A 14,367-nucleotide genomic window follows, 5' to 3' on the forward strand; every position below is an offset into this window, starting at 1 on the left:
CAGTTGCAAAGCTTCCTCATTCCAACCCAAACATCTGCATTTCCACAGATATTCCCTCCCTGTCTGAGACAGGAAGACATGATCATGAAGTTCACTCCATGGTGTGTTGCTACAAGCCTGGCAAACTGGTTGAGACTTCAGCTGTTTTTCTCAGACAACAAACACCTTCCAGCCAGCAGACTCCTGCCATTTTTTTAATGTATGGCCCATAGCTTGATTTTGACAGGGAAACTCTCATCTGTCCCCTCCTACTTCCACACAGCCCAACATGCCATCTTCAGTGCCACGTCATTCCGATTCCGGCATTTCAACACAAGAGCAGCGAGGGATCTGGCACAAGGGGTACAGCCAATGCCGCACAGCACCTGGAGCTCATGGCCCCCTTTTCAAAAAGACAAGAAGGAGGCTGCTGTCTGGCCATTTTGGCCTGCCCAGAGCCGTCTCAGCCAGCGTCTGCTCAGCGATGCAGCTCGCCTCCACTGACAAACTTGTGGAAAGCATCAGAAATGTAAAATTGCTTTCTGCTCCGCAGCAGGTCTAGAAGTGATTTGTTTTTCTCTAAGCCAGGCAGCTGCAGGATAAGCTACTCTCTGCAGTTCTTACCGTCATTTTCTCCCGATTTTATTTTTGGGTCCGCAGTTCCGATGCATCCTCAGCTTATATGATTGACAAATGGTACTGAAACGGTCATAATTTCTCCCCTGCACACATACCTTCCCCCCTCAACGCTTAGAAATGTGTCCAACTACTTCTTCCACCCCAAAAAGCTCTCTGTACTTTGTAATAAGGGGAAGCTGTAGTTGAAAACAATTGTGACTTCAGGAAAAAAATGAAAAGGCGGTGGGAAGGAATGGGGCTTCCCCTTCCTACCATCACTACATCCAGCAGAGATGGAGGCCAAGTCATACAAGTCAGGACAGAGCGATGCCAGCCTGAGCGGGCAACGTGCCCTGGGGAAATGGGGCTCTGTGCCTTTGGACTAAATCCCTCTCACCTTCACTTGGCGCTCCCTGTGCCATGGAGCTTCTCTCTCAGGTCAGTTGCTGAGGCTTTTCCTCCTCCCACCAAACACAACCCTTAATGTGGCATGGAAAATGGGGCTGCCAGCAGCTGTGTGCTGAAGATGCTGTGGGTCATCACGGAGCTCCAGCCCTTTGTGGCAGGGAACAGCAGCAGGGCCATTTTGATGGGCAGCAGCTGAAAAGGGATTTTCTTTCCTGGGTCTGTAAGCAATCGCTGCTTTACGGTCCATATTTGTCCATTTGGGAAAGCCAGGTTTGGGGCAGACACTACAACAGAAACCTGGAATCAAATTTAACAGTTAGGGCTTTACACACCGTAGCAGAAAACAAGTTCAAAGGGTGTTTGGGGAGAGTGCCTCTAGGCTGCCATTTGGAGGGACCAATTTTTTAAAAAGCAATTAAAAAACCCCAAAATCCCTCTGTCTCCTTGCAGGCACAGCCTCAAGCAAATGTACACGAAGTCACAAAGGAGAGGGAAATGCCTGCATTGATGTGCCTGTCCCCACAGCCAAAAAAATATGCTCAGGGCAATATGCACAGACTAAAGGGAGATGAACCAGAATGATGTAACTGGACCCAAAACAAAGTTCAAGGAAATAATTCCACAATCAGTGAGCATCTGGGTTCCAGGTCCTGAAAAATCAAACACTGCAAACAGAATGGATAATCATAAACGGGGACATCTCAGCTGGACAGGACATTAAATGGGAGTTCAAGTTTCAGTGAACAGTATTTAACCTGGATATCCTGCTGCCTGGATGAATGCTTTGACCACTTTTGAGATCATCTTGCCCCTCCTCTTCTATTCCTGCCTCCATCACCTTGCAAATTCAGGATAAGCTTTCTATCAACTAAACCCAGTAAATAAACTGGCTATAAACTCTCCTGATTCTAGTTGTTCCTCTCTTCTTCTTCAGGGTGGAAAAACTGCAAACCATATCATTTCAGAGCACTGACACCAGCTGATTAAATAATCCTGACATTTGCTTGCTGCAGCTTAAAGAAAGCAATTACTGAAAAACATGCAAGTTTGGGTTCTCTCAATGACCATCTTTATTCCCTATCACTGTAGTACACTGATGTTTAACATCACCCACCAGATTTCCCATGCTCAATAACTAGCAAAAAAGTGGCATCATTAAAAACCAATGAAAGAAATGTGCTGTATCTACCATTGCTGACATGAAGTGACACAGCCTCCTGTAGCAGAAGGAATTTCTTTGACCTTGTTTGAGTTCCCAGCATTTGCTGCGGATGTCGACATAGGGGGCAAAATTTGATGCACTGAGGAGGATACCAGGACACACCAAACAAGACATTATGTAGTTTTCGGAGTAACATTTTTGGGCCAGTAAGGACTACAGCTTGATTTGAACCAGGAAAATACCAGTAGCAAGCCAACCAAGAATTAGTTTGCTCATACGCTGCTTAATTTAGCTTTCCAGCCAATCTATCACATCAATTTCCCCAGTTTACTTTCACCTGACACACGAAAGTGCCTTATGAGCACTGATAAAAAATAACATCCAGTTAATGTCCCCCAAGCTAAATAGATGGAACTGGGAATAGTTAGTGAAATTTTCCTCTGCAGGGGAACTGGTCTACTCAAACGAAAAAACAGAAACAAGAGAAAGTACTTTCTAACAATGACATAAACCCTAATTATATAAATCATCATTTCAACTCAGCTGCAAGAAAGTATATCCATGTGAAATGCTGTTTGCATAAATTATACTTAGCCAGGCCAAGTCCTGCAGCCACTGACCTACACGATGGAGCTTAATGCTGACCTCAGCGAGCCAGAGGTGCGGTTCTCAACTGCGTGGGAGTAAGACAAAACACACAGTGAAAAACTGGGCAGAGCAAAAAGAAGAGTTGCCCAGCTTAAGAGTTGCCTAGCTTAAGTCCCAAGAACTGCCCAGTTTAAGAGTTGCCTAGCTTAAGGTCTACAGATAATTCTCCTCCTTCATTCAATGACTGCCCACTCATGAACACAAGACAAAAAACTTAGACAGGAAGCTCCAGTAAGGTTTTATTCAGTGGTATACAACAGGGAGAAATTAAGATTAAAGAAGAGTTGCATACATTACTTATTTTTCAAGTTGCTAAAACAAACCCATAACGACAAGAACAACTGAGGCTGATGACATAACAAGAAGTGCGGTGACCATCTCTCTAGTGTCCATACCTGCAAAAATATAATAAGTTAATGCATTTTTTAAAATTATGTTTTATACTAGTGCTGATTTATTTTCATCCTACCACACTGAATTAACATATAGGCCAGATGAAAGTGAAATGCTATGTGATGGAAACCTTCGGAAGTTCTCCATGTTTCACTTCCCCCAAAAGTCCATCCAGTACTAGTGAGAAGAGAGACTAAGCAATCCACAATATCGTATGCAAGAGACCCTCAGTATCACAACCCACTTCAAATACACCCTGCCAAAGCCTGTCATAGCCCCAGACATATAACTGAGCACCCATAAGAAGATATTAATCCACATCTCCATTTCTTATCATGTTGCACATGCAAATTAAGTCACCATCCAAGCAACATGGGCTCAGTTTCCACTAAGTGTTCATTAAACCACCTTAATAGCAAAACTATGGCACTCAAGTTGTCAGTGAACGACGATTTACACAACTGATTGTGACCCAGATGCCAAAGACAAGCAGTTATAATATCTGCTTTGCTTTGTTTCAATCCGGAATCTGGTTAGAATTCATGTGGGGTTTTTTTAAATAAAAAGGGAGGAGGAATGGAAATCTACAGTTAAGAAAAGATTAATGGTGCAGAGTGAAGCCCGTGAAAGGCAAACTTCCTAACTACTGTCACTGTACAATTACCCTCAAAAACCCATCCATGTATCCCCTATTATTTTAACAACAGACCTTTGAAGAACACAAAACAAAATAAAGAATGCAGAAATTATGAATAAACGGGCCAAGGCTGTGGCGATGGCTACATGGACATTTGCTTTCCAGATGCTAGGAAATAAGCTGTATTAATCTCTGAGCCTATTAGAGTTACAAAACAAATCACCAAGACACAGAGGGACCCAATAAGGCTTCTGGCACCTCGGCAGAAATGCTCTGGAACACTGCAGCTAAATTCAGGTCATTTTCTAAACCCAAACGGCTCATGCGGCAGCACAGTATTCACCTGAGGCTCCCCTTTCAGTGAATTCCATTTCTCTTTTGCTCTCCATTCTTCAGAGAGAATGTCAATAGAAATCACTACTTTTTAACAACTCCCACTTACCCTGTGGCTATTTGGGCTTCCGTCAGAGCTCATTTAGCACTGTGTGACTAAGGAAAGGTCCTTATAGAGCAAGGTGGAGAAAAAACCTTTCCCAACAGCAACTATGCCCTCAGACCCACAAATGAGAGAGCTTGCCCACATATCTGACATTGATCATTTCTATTAACAGAAGCATGACTGGATTTTTCATCTCGAAATCCGTGCAGGATACCTACTTTTGGAACTCCCATTCCCTATTGTCCAGCGGGCATACTTGGCGAGTTTTGAGCCAGCGGGAGATGCAGTGGAAGTGGAAAGCATGCTGGAAGAGAAAGTTCAGATCAAATCATTTCGGAATACATGAGCATATCTCAATGTGAAAATACCATTGAAAGCATCACAGTAAGAAATGAGCAATAAGTGTTTGCACACAAAGGTGGGGAGGACTAATCAGCCAGCTCACCGGTAAACACCAAGGAGTCAATGCACATTTTCAGAGAGGAAAGGGACATTAGGGAAATGGCAGCAGGGAGCCTGTTCCCCAGTGCGTGCAGCGGCAAGTGACTGACTTCTGCGCAGAGTTTAGTGGCTGCTAAAACTGGCAGATCAGATGCGGATAAGAAGCATAATCAAAACAAGAAAGAGGATTTCAGAGTGAGTAGCAGGGATGATATGTGTGCATACATGCCGAAGCTTTCTGCCAGTCTTCTGGACAAACCAAAGACTGAATAAGACGGAACTTGCAAAATGAGAAAGAAACTAAAAAAAACCAAAACAAAACACAAACCTCAATTCCGTATTTAATAAGGACACCTTTTTCCATACCCTGCACAGCTACTTAAAAACAAGGTTTCACTTGCGGTAACTCTTGCACACAAAATCGTAATTTTGACACGGGAATATTCTAACATGGTTTAAAAAATTGCTTTTGTCCTCTACAAACAGAATTGCAACATTTATAATCCTGTTCCAGCATTACCACGCTGTAGCTTGATCCCATACCATAGTGAAGATGGGACTGAGGAACAGGTAGTTATTCCATTATGGAAAACTGTAGCTTCCAGCTCAGGCCCAGGCTAGCTAAGAAAGAGGTGTGCAAGTTTGAGTTCCCGTGCTAGCAGGACCATGTACAAAGGAGTGCACTGGGCAACAAACTGAAGAGCTGGAGATTACACACAGGAATCGACTTGATCTTCCTCCAAAAGGGGAAGCAAATCACCTCACTGCCCCGTATTGACTCCTTGAATCAGCCTGCACAAAGACAAATCAAGCATGCTGACATACAAGTAATCCTATTACCAAGGAAAAAAGGCAGCGCTCCTAGGCAGAAGCTTGATCAGGCAAATCATGCTCAGAATGAAAGATATCTTTTTTTTAGAATAATAAAGGGTAAAAGCATAAAGGCCTATCTTCCTCCCTTCTCTTCTGTGTCTCTGTATTACATCTCTCCAACTTTCACTCTTTTTTTTTTCCTTCTCTCTCCTTTCTACACTCTACTAAACATTCGATGTTTAAAATTCTTTTTCTCTGGTGGATTATCTGAAACATTTTATAGAACTCATTTTGTCCTGAGTCATGAAAAAAGAGGCATAGCATCACCGCACACTAGCTTCACAATAAATCAGTTTTCCTTACATTGCAGACGCCCCATGCAACTGTGCACTCTTCGGAGGTAGCTGATGCTTGGTTTGCTTGACATTCTATGCCTGTGAAAACAAAGATTAAACACACATACACAGGAGTAGAAGATGTACATGCAACACCAACTGGTAGATTTCCTCATAATAGCAAGGAGTGGAGGGAGAAGAGCTCTTTGTTTTGTTACGTTTATTACATTAACAAGTATCAAGGGCTGCGGGTTTAATGTGTCCTGTGTTCCCAAAAGTACCAGATCAAAATATACTTCATGCTGCTTTCCTCCTTTCTCTACGTTTTTAGTATCACAAATTTCCAGAAGGAAAGAGCACATAGCTCATCTACCTGTAACTTGTCTATTTTCCAAATCGTAAGGATATTTTACATTTGTTCTCTTGTATTTTAATAGATGTCTTTTGATGATCAGTTGCATAGCAGAGCCATGAAAAAGGGTTTATTTAAATTTCTTACCTAGGTTCCTCTAAAGACAAATTGTCTTGTCAGACATTTTGTACCAGCAGTTATATTAACAAATTAATTTGCTCATGTAGTCCTGGAGTTTGCCAGTATCTCTTCTATAGTCTTGTAACAGTATAAGCACAGCCCAAAAACACACAACAGAAAATACAGTTTAAAATGTTTGGTTTTGGTTTAGTTTTTTTTTACTTTTTACACCTTAATGCTGAGTACCTAAGATGATCCTGAAGAAGATAAATACTTATTTATGGGTTTGGTTTATGTTTTACTTTTTGAGAGAGAAAAGAAGGAAGAACATCACTGAGAAGATAAATCCAGCAACCTGGTTCTCCATGCGAGAGCCTGAAAAAATAACTTCTGCTCCAGCTCAAAAAGAAACTTCAGGAGAAAAAAGATATTTCTGACTCCTTCACAGACCTATGAGACCAACATTTTACTTCCTTCTAAAGGATGAGTTCTTTAAAAGTCAAGACCACGTAGTTTAAAGAGATGCACTGCTAGATAATGAGCTTAGAACTTGATACACGGGCTTGTTGCTTGCTTGTTTTGCAGCTCTTTTTTTCCTGGCAAAGAAAATGTCTGAAGGAGTTCCAATTCTCTGTTCACTTTTAATGTGTCTGAATATGCTCAGAGAAGCAATTTGATTCACCAAGTGAAGATTCAAAAACTTTCAATCTCCACAGACCTGTCTGAGAAATCTGATCTTTATTTGCTCCGTCCTATTCATCCCTTTCTTTGTTTTTCACTCTCAGGTGTGGAGATGAACAAAACAAGAGAAAGGCCCATTTTTCCTGAGATGCAAGAGAGATCAGTTAACCTTGGTCATGAGGAACTACTAAAAGCAAAACTGAGGTCTGAAGAAGCTCAGTAACAAAAACTGTTCTGCAAGGTTTGCATGAACCTGGATTTATTACATGGTTTACATCAAGATATGATATACCAAGCAAAAAGTCCAAAGCTCAGTCCTCGGCATGCCCATAGAAGAGAACAAAATCCAGTGCAGCTCAAATGTCCGATGTCTTAGTTCCTTAAGTCTTCAATATGTACAGCAATAAAACTGAATCTGATTAAGAAAATGGAAGATGCTCAAGAACCTTGAAGAGCTTCAATTGCTTCGGACATTTGTATAAAACTTGACACTCAAGATTGCTGCAACAATTTTATTGTTACTGCAGTATAGACTCATGGTCTTACCAAGTATCAAGGGGCATATTATATTAAGTTTTAAATATTTGGCATGAGTCTGTACAGCAACAGAAAATGGAGAGAAGATCAGTAGTAGAAACAGGAGATGAAATTCATTTGAAGGAAGACAAGTCAACTGGTAAGCATAACTCAGGAAGTCTCTGCTGAAAACAAAGCAAATATTCCAGCACAAAATATACTTCAGTTGTTTCTTCTCCTCTTTCTCTTCTGGAAACAGGATCTTAAGTCCATCTAGACCATTTTTATGTCTTGTCTTCTTTTTTTTTTCCTCTCTAAGTGGCTCTAACCTGCGAGCTGTAGGCTCTGAAACATTATCCCATTTCTTTGGGGGCTTTAAAGGACCCTGTATTTTTACTGGGAGTGAGAGGGAAGAAAGGGGAACAAAAGCAGCACTGAAATTCATTTTAGTGTTACTCAAACATTCGCTGACAAGCAAATACAGTCTAAAACATGACAGTCCCAAAAGCTTAAGAGGACAGATGAACTTTTGCAGAAACAGCTGAGAAGGAGTTTTCTGGTGGTGATATAAGGCCCTTCTAACAAGACACACAGATTTAACTCCTCCATCAAACAGGCTGGAGATGACTGCTGGCACCACCACCTTTGGCTGCCAAAAAAAAGCCTCCCAAAAACCGAAGCATTTTTTGGTTTCCTACTTGCCGCATCTCAGAAAAGGACAATATCCCAACAAAGAAATAAACCAAATGAACGATCGCTGTCAGAGAATGAAAGCTGATGATTCTGGCTCTTGAAAGAAAGAGAAGCTATTTACCATCTGCTGACCCAAAAGAAGAAGTAAGTCAGACAGTAACAAGCACTGGAGGAATACTGAATGACTCTTCTTTTGCCTCGCTTTTGACAGAGTATCTGGAGGTGAGGGCAGAAAGATACATCTAAAACCTGAAACACATGTAAATAATTGTGAAATATGCAATGGAAACGTTTCAACTCAGGGAGTTACAGAAATGCATACTATATAATAGTAACTTCTGGCTCTTGGCATCTATTAAGTACTGTCTCTCTTCTTGTACATTTTCTATTGCAGAAACCTTCTGCACATTTATGAACCAAGAAAAATAGCCTAAGATTTAAGTAGCCATAATGGCAGGTAACAGAAGTAAAGTAGGTGTCTTTTGTTTGCAGCCAGAGTAACAGCCCACTGCACCGGTAAATTCGATGATAAGAGCTCTTCAAAGCGGCTTCTGCTTTAGCAAGGGTAACCACTGTATGGGTTCCCCTTTCTCTTCATGCGTTGCCTTCTGAAATGATGTCATGAAGTGATCAACTTATTGGGAAGAAGATAATTCAATAAACATTGCTTGGCTAACACAATGCATCATGTACTCACTCAGAAAACAGACAGAAAAACCAAATAACTAGGCTAATAAACTTGAGGCATATTTGTTAACCCTAAAATGTAGAACGAGCTCTCTGATTTAGTTTTCAAACTTCAGAGGGATTTCAGAATTTTACCCTTGCAACCCACTCCAGTTTCTTCGGAATTATCTGCAGATTTTACTAAGTACTTCCTAAGATCCCCCTCCATCATATTGTCATATGATTCCTTCTACTTCTTACAACCCACTTGTATGACACTCAATATTTGCTGGTAGTATCACACTCTCAAAATATTTGTACACAGCTATTAACTTACACTCTTACTAATGACTTAGAAAACTATATTGAAGCATAGAATAGTTTGTGTTGGTTCTGTTCTTTTATTCTTCTCATAAATACAAAATCATTCAACCTGTTAAGCACCCTGAGATTCCTCATTGGATTCTTTGCAATTTATCTGCCTTTGTGAAGCTGGACTATCGAATGCATTACTTTGCATCTTACTATCAAAGAAAGAGGATGGCATTTTGATGTCAGGTTTTACACAGTTCAGAACTGTACCATCTACCTTACTACGATATTATATTCCATGTTTTAGACTAGAAGGTAACCGTAATAAACACAACGTTTCTTAACACTCCCCAATTTACCATGTTGCAATGAAGGCATCAGAGAACAAGCCTTTGAAGAAATCAAGAACACAGCTCAAGTAAAATCTAAACAGGACCTGGGTCTTTCCAGAGAAGAACAAAACCAAACACTTAAAATCTCCTCATTCCTTCTGTACACTGAATACAAACCTGAGGGTGGGGGGAATCCTTTGACCGTGTTATTACTGAGTCATAATGTACATGCATGAGAAGAACTGCACAACACCTTAACATTGTTATATACTAGTTTTTGGATGCCTAACTTTATAATGTTAACAACCTTCCATTAGCATGGCTGGTGTTACTTATCACTCTTATAATGTTTTCCCTTTCAAGATTTCTCTTCATCACTAGGAGAGGGAGACATTACATTTGTATCCTGCATTTTGTCAAATTGAATCTCGTGTTATTCTTCCCTGCACATTCTATTAATTTCTCCTCAATTTCCCATCACTTCACATCTTATGCTTGAAAATCTGATTAAAGTGTTGTTTAACAACATTAATGATCTGTAACAAGGAAGTAAGTAAATCCAGAGCCAACATTGATCTTGGAACACCAATTTAGATACCTCTTCTACTCTGTATACTGTCAATTTTGGTCTGTCATTTGCAGTCCAGGCTTTTCATAACATTGCTCATACCCAAACTAGTAACCTGACATGCTTGAGCAACTCAAAAAAGGAAAAAAAGAAGTAGTAACCAATGCCCTTTTCCACTGTTTTTCCTAATCTAACTATACACTCTCAACCCCATCCTCATTTTGGTAAGATTTTGTTTTAAAGAACTGACACAAAAATCACTACTGGAAAATAACACCTGTCCGTTCTTCTTCCAGCTCTTCCACGTCTCTCCTTCATCCTCACATGTCCTATTTGCTACTTATAAAAGATAAAGAAAATATATGAGACTGTATTGGGTCTCTCATGGAAGGCATTCTTAATTTTGAGGCGGATTAACAGAACGAAACTCACCAGCGCCTATTATGTTACAACACAACCCACTTATTGTGACTAATTGTCTTGAGTTACAGGATTTTATCCATTTATTCTATATATTTGTAAATTCTATCAATGTAAATTACATTCTAACGTTTCTTTAAAAATCCTTCTGCCTGTCAGTAACATTCTTTCCTCTCTATCATAAATCGGAGAGACTCAGTAGTAATTCAGCGTCCACCTCAACTACTTTTGAGGTTGGTACAGGCTAGACCTTGGCATATTTCATAACCTCTGTTCTCACTTGCTTCTCTCACTAATCCTTTACGGGACAGAAACCAGTAACTTTGTTTATGTGACCTATTTCACAACAGAAATTTGTACACTTCATTTCATTGTCACTGTATTTTCCTACACAGCAAGCATATTTGCTAATTGAACCATGTACATTACACAGTAAAAACTCAAACCTACACTAGCAAAACTTCATCTTTTATTTCAGCATTTGATTCAGACACAGAAAGTGTTTCAAGATTTCATCCTGCTGAGTGTCATCAAAAAGTTAATACCTATAGCAACATTTCCAACCCTAAACTCTAATACCTCTTTTTGTGAACAATACCTGTCCACCCTGAATAATTTCAGTTCCTCATGGCTCCTTATGATCACTCTTTCTCCATTTTGTTGCATCCAAAACACACTCAGCAACATCCTCTCATCTGTAGATGTGGTACCAAGTGAAAAGGGTGAGGGAAAAGCAGTCTGGTGACAGAAGTCACAAAAATGGATTATAGGACCTCAGCATTAGTATTTGCACTGTAAAGCCTTAGCTCCTAACTGAAAGCTGAATTATTCCCTCAACAGGGCAAATTTCAACTGTGCATCATATACAAGTCAAACCTGTCAAGTGTCTCCCCCAGCATTTACTTACATAGATCCATAATATGGTTTCTGCAAATGGCACAGTTATCAACCACAATGTCCCATGCCCACAGAGCTACTGCGTTCCACTAGAGAGAGGGAAAAAAAGAAAAACATAGTTTTTAATCAGTTTTCAGCACACAGAAATTCTTTTTATTCCTCAAGATCCTATGTTATTTTAAAAAAAAAAAAAAAATCTTACAAGTCCAGAGCAATTCTTTATTGCAAGTTCGTAAGTGCTACTAGAGAGCAGTTGTACATTCCTCTCCCATACCTCTCAGACCCAGTGTCTCCTTCCAGCTTCAGAAACATCAAGGTAGCTACCACAGTTCCCTTTTTTGTCAAAAAAATGCAAACATGTGCATTTCTATTCAAGATTCAGAGGCAGGTCCTGCCACAACCTGAGTTCTGATGGAAAGGACAGTGTCTTGGGGAAAGGCCAATCCAGATGCCATTCTGTTAAGGGGAATTTCCATTATTTGCAGCAGTTCTTCTAGCAATCACTCCCAGAGCAGCTGGGGCCAAGAACCAAAATAATCTCTAATGCTGCCCTTGGCTGACTCCTGAACAATCTCCTCTGCAAAAAGGTTACTAGGCAATGACCTGTCAGCAAGGCTGAATATAAAAATTTGAAAGTACTACTAAATGAACCTTTCAAAGACTTTGTTTAGAAAAGAAAAACGACAACGAAAAAAGAATATCTCTGTCTCATGTTACTTCAGGGGAGGGGCTGGCTACAAATTTCCACTATAATTTTAGAAAACTGCTTCATAATGAGGATTTTAGGACAAGCTATGCGGAAAAGCACAGCACATTTTTATTCTCCCCTCCCCCCCCCAAAAAAAAGCAGGTATTTTGTAAATTCATGCAATAAATGGGCTTGCCTTCAATATTCAAAGCAATTGGACAGCATATTGGTAGCGAGGATAATCTTAATCTACTACTTAAGTAGCCTAGTTATTTTGTTTCCTTCCATTTTTCTCATCATATGATTGACTATACTACAGTATATCTTCTCTATTCCATTTACATCACAATGTTTACATTGACTCCCTTCACTTCAGGATTCTGCAGCAGGAATGCAGGCTGTCAAATATTGTTAAGCAGTATCAATTTTAGTAGGCATTTCAATTTTCATTAATACCAATATAAAAAGTAGATCTTTCAGGAAATGGGTCAGTAGTGATTTCACTGTTTCTCCCCATCTTCTAACTTGAAGCCTAGCCAGGCTCCCGGCTGAGGTACTCATCTCCCAAGGACTTCAGCCACACTTCAAGGCAGCTAGGATAGAAGTTCCCAGCACCATTATCTCTCCCACACTCTCAGGTACTTAATCTATTGTCCCAACATAAGCTACTCTTGTGACTCACAGACCTGTATCGAGCTATATAGGCAACAAATGCACCTTGGTACCTTGCTGGGGAGGATGAATGCCACGGACACACCATAGGTACTGCTTCCTGCTCCTCTCATGCGCTATTATATCTGCCCCTATTTCCAAAGAACAGGCAATCACATCATCCACAGACCTCCTTCTGCACAGACCTGCAGCCCTATACAGAGCTAGGGGTTTCCACCAGCAGTGACAAGCAGCTGCGTTTCCAACACACGACGCCTGGAGACTAACCATAAAGTGGGATTCACTGTTTGGAAATCATAGAATCATTTTGGTTGGAAAAAACCCTCAAGACCATCAAGCTCAATTATTAACCCAAGAATAGCACTAAACCATGCCCCTAAGAAACTCATCTATGCATCTTTTAAACACCTCCAGGGATGGTGACTCCACCACTTCCCTGGGCAGCCTGTTCCAATGCCTGACAACCCTTTCTGGGAAGAAATTTTTCCTAATATCCAATCTAAACCTCCCCAGTACAACCTGATGAGGAAGTGTCCATTTTAGACGGACACCATGTCCCACCGCAGACAGTCCAGGGGTCATTTTTCCTCAAATTCTACCTTAGTGCAGGCGCACACAGCCTCTCTTCCGTGCCCTCATTGCAACAGGTCGGGACTGCTGCCAGGATCTGGCTGACAAACTGGTGCCACTGGACAGAGGAGCAGTACTATGGCTGGTTTTGGCATGCAAACAAAGCCAGGGTGACCAAAGAGTATTTGCTGACGACGCACACGTTGCTGTGGCTTGACTTAAAGAAGGTAAAAAAAAAAAAAAGCGAGCACTCAAATTTGTGTAAAGCATCTTATGGAGCACAGGGGGCAACTCGGGTGACTGGGCCAGAGCGGCCGGGGCAGAGGAGGCAGCAGCTCGCCGGCCTGAGCTACCCGGACGCTCCCCGTACTGCGGCCCGGCCGGGGCAGGCACAGAGCAGCTGCGGACGGGCAAGGGCAGCACCCGGGGCGGCGGAGCCCCTGACAGGGCAGCCCGCTCAGGCCCCCCTCCTCCGGCCCCCCTCCTCCGGCCCGCGCGGCCCGTGCCAGCCGCGCCCGCTGAATGGTCAGCCTCAGCTCCACGTGCGGCGGCCCGCCCCAGCCATTGGCCCGGACGCACGCCAAGAATCCCCTCAGTCACCGCCTCCCACCTCCCGCCGCGCCGGTGCGGAACCAAACACTCGGCTCCGTGCGGGGAGCGGGAGGATGTCGCCCCCCCCGCCCCACTCGCCGCCAGCAGCCCAGCCCCGGCCCGCCCTCCCTCCCTCCTTCCCTCTGGAGCAGCACGCCGGCGGGCCTCACTTTCTTCACTTCGAAGCGCTTCTTGCCGGCGCCGCTGTTGGTGCCGCTAGGGGTGTCCACATCCATCGCGGCCGCCATTTTGGATGCGCGAATCACCCGTGGTCCCCCGTGCGCATGCGCGACAGAGAGGGACGCGGGGGAGGTGAGCGGAAGGGGTGGGCGGGGCTTCCTCTGAGTCACGCCCCCTCTTTCATCCCGCCCGCCCCCCCGTCCCTAACAGGTGCGAGCCGCCGGGGGGAGGGCGCG

The 14,367-nt window shown here is 42.4% G+C and overlaps 1 protein-coding gene across 2 annotated transcripts; it reads right to left on the reverse strand.

The window, feature by feature from the left end:
- Positions 1 to 3,029: 3,029 nt before the first annotated feature.
- RBX1 (ring-box 1) lies at positions 3,030 to 14,329 on the reverse strand. 2 transcript variants are annotated; one of them, XM_065046498.1, is made up of 5 exons: positions 14,122 to 14,329; positions 11,441 to 11,519; positions 5,902 to 5,972; positions 4,503 to 4,588; positions 3,030 to 3,210 (listed from the first exon to the last, which is right to left on the reverse strand). In XM_065046498.1, the coding sequence occupies exons 1-5, from the start codon at positions 14,197 to 14,199 to the stop codon at positions 3,198 to 3,200; spliced, it is 327 nt and encodes a 108-aa protein (XP_064902570.1). In that variant the 5' UTR covers positions 14,200 to 14,329; the 3' UTR covers positions 3,030 to 3,197. The 2 variants fall into 2 exon arrangements, with proteins under 2 accessions (XP_064902570.1, XP_005510149.1); XM_005510092.4 differs by lacking the exon at positions 14,122 to 14,329 and adding an exon at positions 12,844 to 12,918.
- Between the last annotated feature and the right edge of the window lie 38 nt (positions 14,330 to 14,367).

Source organism: Columba livia, chromosome 1 (genome assembly GCF_036013475.1).
Source record: "Columba livia isolate bColLiv1 breed racing homer chromosome 1, bColLiv1.pat.W.v2, whole genome shotgun sequence".
NCBI classification, from domain to species: domain Eukaryota; kingdom Metazoa; phylum Chordata; class Aves; order Columbiformes; family Columbidae; genus Columba; species Columba livia.